Consider the following 6,414-nt stretch of genomic DNA (forward strand, 5'->3'; position numbering starts at 1 on the left):
ACCTGCATGCTACGTGCAGTACACTCTTAGAAATAAGGGTTCCAAAAGGGTCCTTCTACAAGGGCTGAGGTTCTACCTGGAACCAGTTGCTTCTGAAAAACCCTTTCCCTGAAGAAAGGGTTTTTTCAAGGGTTCTTGGTAACACTAATGGTTCCAGTAAGAACCATTCTGATCCATAGAACCCTTTAAAACCTCTTTCCTGAATAAAGGGTTTTCAAAGGGTTCCAGGTGGAACCCTCCGATAGGGTTCTCCTATGAGGACAAGCCGAAGAACCTTATATGGTTCTACTTAGCACTTGTATTTCTAAGAGTGTGCTAACCCCTGAAGAGAGAAGCTGAAAGAAGAATTTTTAGACTTCATTCAGAGACATTTCGGGAAATGAAATGGACAAACCAGTCCCAGCAAAGTAAACTGTTAAAAACGGTGTCTCTGCAGCCAGGAACACGCCGTTTTGTTGGTATCGGTAAACGCTCCTTCTTCGTGAATAATACCTGAGCATGTTTTTTCAATGTCTGCTTATTTACTCATGAAAATTTAATGTCAGACAGAGAAACACTTTGAAGCACAGGTCAACAGCCACAGCCGCTCAGGACGTCCCGTTCTCTGTCGTCTCCGTCTCGTATTAGGGTTGTACATGAAAACATGTGCCTTGTACCTTTTTATTTATCAATTATACTTCCTGTTTTCTGCAGTTTTCAGGTAAAAAAAAAAAAAAAAATGGCAGTGGAGAAGCGCCTGGCGTTCTCGATAGTGCAGTTCCTACGCGATCAAACGCACTGCGGGGCTTTGAATTCCGACGAGCAGGAAAGCCTCGAAGGTAGGTCGAGCCGCTGGTTCACAGTCACTGTCCCATCACACCGACAACAACAAGTTATATCACGTTTATTCAATTTCTTTCCCTGGACGTGCAGCCAAATTCTTCCTCGCCATTATAATATTACTTGAAGGCCATAAAACAACTGTGCGAAATACAGGGGGGTCTGGGGGGGGGGGGGGGGGGGGGGGGCATCAGGGGGGTCAAGACCCCCTGAAAGCCTCAAATGCAACATTTGAGGGGGGTCGAAACATGTAACAATTGGAAAGCATGTTTTTTTTGCCTAAAGACTTTTGTCATTTCAGTTTTACATATATGATCTACATACATAATACACTTTGCGTCCTTTGCATGACGTGACTGGCAACCCGTGGTTGCTCGGTAGCTGAGACTCTACTGACTCTGCAATGATTGGTGTACAGCAGTAGGTGGCGGCCACATGCCAAAAACATGATTTCAAAGACCGCAAATCACGTTTATGTTTTGAAGTCATGTTTTTGGCATGTGGCCGCCACCTACTGCTGCACACCAATCATTGCAGTCGGTAGAGTCTAAGCTGCCGAGCAACCACGGGTTGCCAGTTACGTCAGAAAACGAAGCCTAAAAGACCTCGGTATTTTGAATTTGAATGTAGTGACCGTTTTTTGGCCACATTCTTACATATGGCGCCTTTAATGCTTTAATAATAGCTTTCCAAATGGCGCTGTGGAAAAGGGAGATGGGAGATGGGACCCCCCCCCTCCCGATTATTAATGGGTATTTCGCACACTGCATAAAACCCATAAAAATGCACTGTGCATTGATGTCGTTATTTTTTTCCTTATTTCACTACAGTGGCGATACAGTGTTTGGAGACCACGTTTAAGATCAGCTCCAGTGACTGTCATCTGGCTGTGCCGCAGCCTCTCACGGAGATATTCCTCAATTCACTGCTGAAGGTGAGTACTGCAAAGGAAAGTGCTTTTTTTTTTTTTTAAATAATGCTATGCTTATGTGCACGGGGACAAATATACAACATTAAATAAATGCAGCATAAGCATATGGGTTTGCAATGCTTGTCTTTACAATAAAGTATATACAAAACACAACAGTACGTAATAACTCACTTATATGGAAGATAAATCCCTGCTTTGCTCTTATTTGCTCAGAACGACAACATCACCGTACCAGAGACGTCCCCGTCTCCAGAAGACATCGAGCGAGCCGAGCAGCTGAAGAATGAAGGTAAACACTGGAGCTCATTTCCATTTTTTGGCTGTATAATGGCCTTTTGACAACTGCTGGGTTTGTGTATTTTGGAGGACAAAAGAGGAGAGACAGACGCAGTGAACGTACCACGCCGTTTGTAGTATTTAGGTTTGCTGTCGTGTGTCCCTGAACGTCTCTCGGCGCTGAATTTAAAGGGTAACCGTGACATTTTTAAGCAGAAAGAGCACAACAAAACGAGGCTAGTCGAAGATAATAAACTGGGATTATGAATTAAGTTCAGTTAAAGCTCCAGTGTGTAACTTTGCTGAATCAGAGACACTAAAGGTGTATTCAGAAAACAAGCTGGTGGAAGCAAAAACAGACATAAACTTGAGCTGCTGCTGTGAGAGGACACGTCTACTTCTTCTTCTGCAGCTTTTTTGTGACGCACACACACTAACACACACACACACACAAACACACAGAGGTTGAGAGTGTCAGGACTATGAGGATTAGGAAGAAACTTGGCATTTTCAGCCAAAGAGGCGCGAGCAGAGACGTCTGACTGACACTGCAACAACAGGCAAATATTCTTAAATTGATTTGAATGTTCTTGTATTAAGAAACAAATTCTGCCAATGGGGTCAGAAAATGTTGCTTGGCTGGAAGAATTAAAACTAGATTTTAAATCTACAGCCACTTCCAGCCTGTAATGTTCCTTAAAATGGGGGGAAAACAGGCAAAAAAAAAAAATGCCATATGTAAGAATGTGGCCAAAAACGGTTACTACATTCAAATTCAAAATACAGAGGTCTTTTAGGTTTCATTTTCCGACGTAACTGGCAACCCGTGGTTGCTCTGCAGCTGAGACTCTACTGACTCCAATGAATCATAGACGGCCGTAGGTGGCTCCACATGCCAAAACATGATTTCAAAACATAAACGTGATTTGCAGTCTGCAAAATATTGTTTTTAATGCAAATATTTTGTCTGTACTGTTGTTGTTGGTGAGTTCAGTTTGTTATATGAACATTATTCCTGAGTCTCTGTGACATATTAGGAGGATTTTATGGCCAGTTGATTTAGATTTATTACATATGGCACCTTTAACTTACCTGTCCTTTTGTTTCATTTCTTTACTGCTCCTTTTCTTTCTGAAATGATGACTCTCGGTCCATCATATTCCCACCAGCTCCACTATCCTTCGCTCTCATGCTTCTGTCTCTCTGTGCGACACAAAAATTCAAACGCTGCCAGATTAAGAAACACAGAGGCAGTGGTGTGGAGCTAATAGGCTTTTAATCAGCATTGTGTGAACTCGCTTCATCGCTGCGTTATTGTGTTACTGTGTGTGTGTGTGTGTGCGCTCAGCAGTGAACAATGTGAATGTTTTTAGGGAACAATCACATGAAGGAGGAGAACTACAGGTGTGCGGTGGAGTGCTACACAAAGGCCATAGATCTGGACCTAAGAAACGCCGTGTACTACTGCAACAGGTCAGTATGTTTTAAAGGGATTTCACTCGTGTTTTAACGTGATTTCACTTGTGTGAACGTGATTTCACTTGTGTGTGAACGGGATTTCACTTGTGTGTTAACATGTTTTCACTGATGTTTTAACGTAATTTCACGTATGTTTTAACGTGATTTCTCTTGTGTTTTAACGTGATTTCACTTGTGTTTTAACGTGATTTCACTTGTGTTTTAACGTGATTTCTCTTGTGTTTTAACGTGATTTCACTTGTGTTTTAACGTGATTTCACTTGTGTTTTAACGTGATTTCTCTTGTGGTTTAACGTGATTTCACGTTGTGTTTTGAAATCACGTTAACGGGATATGTTTTAACGGGATTTAACTTGTTTTAACGTGATTTCACTTGTGTTTTAACGTGATTTCACTTATGTTTTGAAATTACATTAACGGGATATGTTAACGCGGGGTATGTTTTGAAATCATGTTAACGGGATATGTTTTAACGGGATTTCACTTGTGTTTTCACGCCATTTCACTTATGTTTTGAAATCACATTAACGGGATATGTTTTAATGGGATGTCACTTGGTGTTTTAATGGGATTTCCCTTGTGTTTTAAACGTGATTTCACTTATGTTTTTACGTGATTTCACTAATGTTTTTATCGACAGTGCAGGCTAATGAGATTTCTTCCCCGTGTTAGGATGAATGTGAACATAGTTAAATATTCTCCTGTTAACCCTTTACAGGGCGGCAGCTCACAGTAAACTGGGCAACTACACAGAGGCGACTGGTGACTGTGAGAGAGCCATCGGGATCGACCCAACCTACAGTAAAGCGTATGGACGGATGGGGTGAGTCTCATGTTGTCATCTGTGATAAAAAACAAGTGTTTTTCTGCTCTATAATATTTGAAAATGTCTCTCTCTCTCCTTTGTGTGTGTGTGTGTGTGTGTGTGTCCTCCAGTTTGGCTTTGACGGCCATGAACAAATATCCAGAGGCCATTACCTACTTTAAGAAAGCGCTGGTTTTAGACCCTGACAACGACACGTACAAATCCAACCTGAAGATTGCAGAGCAGAAGCAAAAAGAAGCAACCAGTCCAGTAAGTTCCTAATGTATTATATATTGTTTTATCACCTTATATTTCACAATTTCTATCTGTTATATATTTTTTTTTTTTTTACTTAATTTTACTTATTTATTTATGACTTATTTATCATCAGTTCTGCTTCTTTATGTGCACGTTAAGTGATATTTATTTGCATTAAAAGTGCCACATAAATAAAGTCTGATTGATACTGATTGACACACGTACATATATTTGTCTTCTTTTCTCACAGGTAGCTGCTGGATTGGGCTTCGACATGGCTAGTTTAATAAACAACCCTGCCTTCATTAGCATGGTAAGAGAGCGGCTCATAATTAATAATAAGATGAGCAGTTTATCTCTTATGGCTTTAACGGACAGAATAGAGGTCATCAACTGTTCAGGAAAGCTATCATTTGTCAGTTGATTAGTTTTGTCTCTTGCAAGGTGAGATTTGCAAGATTTGGAGGAGATTTCCTCCAAATAAATGAATGTGGAAAATGAGTGGAAAAATATGCCAGTAATTCAACATGTATTGCCCGGATCTCAAAACGAACCGTTTTGTTTAGGGTATTTAGAACTGATATTTTGCAGCGTTTCAAAATAAAAGTTTGTTCTGATATGGAATGACACACACTTCACAATAAAAGCATCTTTACGGCACAAAATGACTCGATAAGTAAGGGCTGAAGAAATGTGTAAAAGGTCCCATATTTTGCAAAAATTAACTTTTTTAATAATTTAAATCTTTATATTTGGGACTCTGGAGGTGACTCACTCATGTTTTTGTGGTCCTCCTCAGTCTAAGTACAGGAGATGAAACACGCGATGTTGACTTCCGCGCTTATTGGGACGTCACAATGCGCTAAATTCCTGGAATTGTTGTCTTGCGGAGCTCCGATTTGTCCGTAAAACACGCTGGCGAGAGTGCTAGCGAGGGCAACGGTATCCAGAAACCGGAAGTCCGCGAAAAGTTCTATTCTTGGCTCCACAGTGCAGCACAGAGTTCTACACAAACTTCCAGCCTCAGAGGATTTATCCGTCCAGTGGATACATGTCATATATGACGGCAATGTGCCTGCTAGAGCCTGCAAATGACCACTTTTCCAAATGCTAAATGCCGTTTTATATATATACTGTATATAAGTAAATGGGGCCCTGTGATTGGTCAAAGGCTAACACAATTAATTCCAGCTTCCTTTCTTTTTCCAGGCTGCAAGTGTGATGCAGAATCAGCAAGTACAGCAGCTGTAAGTGTCTAAATGATTGTTGAAATTTGAGTTTACTTCAGGACATAATGTTCTCCGTCTCACTGTCACTGTGTCCCCCCCGTGTGGTCAGCATGTCTGGGATGATGTCTAATGCAGTGGGAGGTCCTGCAGCAGGAGTGGGTGGACTCTCAGACATTTCCAGTTTGATCGAAGCGTAAGTGCACACTGACTTAAAAAAAAAAAAAATTAAAAAAATTAAAACGGGAAAGGAAATTAGGAAAAAAAACAACAATGACTCTGTCTCTCTTCTGCGTGACAGGGGACAACAGTTTGCTCAGCAGATCCAGCAGCAGAACCCAGAGCTGATCGAGCAGCTGAGGAACCACATCCGGAGCCGCTCCTTCAGCGGCAGCGCAGAGGAACACTCATGATCTGCTCAGGTATTTGTACTTTTACAGCTGTCATACGCAAGAATATAGAAAAGTCGTCGAGTTGTATCCTTAGGTTGTGGAACCCCTCCAAAAGGGTTCCAGGTTGGTTCTACCTGGAGCCAAAAAGGGTTCTGCTAGAACCTTATATGGTTCTACTTAGCACTTTTATTTCTAAGAGTGTACCAGCGCACGCATGTTAAATGTTAA

The 6,414-nt window shown here is 41.3% G+C and overlaps 1 protein-coding gene across 1 annotated transcript; it reads left to right on the forward strand.

The window, feature by feature from the left end:
* Window positions 1-718: 718 nt before the first annotated feature.
* On the forward strand, window positions 719-6,207 carry sgtb (small glutamine rich tetratricopeptide repeat co-chaperone beta; the record flags this gene model as incomplete). The annotated part of the gene is made up of 10 exons (XM_083892977.1): window positions 719-818; window positions 1,650-1,753; window positions 1,964-2,039; window positions 3,400-3,499; window positions 4,224-4,328; window positions 4,442-4,580; window positions 4,819-4,881; window positions 5,778-5,815; window positions 5,907-5,990; window positions 6,096-6,207. The coding sequence occupies 10 exons, from the start codon at window positions 719-721 to the stop codon at window positions 6,205-6,207; spliced, it is 921 nt and encodes a 306-aa protein (XP_083749103.1).
* Window positions 6,208-6,414: the final 207 nt, after the last annotated feature.

Source organism: Microchirus variegatus (assembly GCF_963457635.1).
Source record: "Microchirus variegatus genome assembly, chromosome: 1".
NCBI lineage: Eukaryota > Metazoa > Chordata > Actinopteri > Pleuronectiformes > Soleidae > Microchirus > Microchirus variegatus.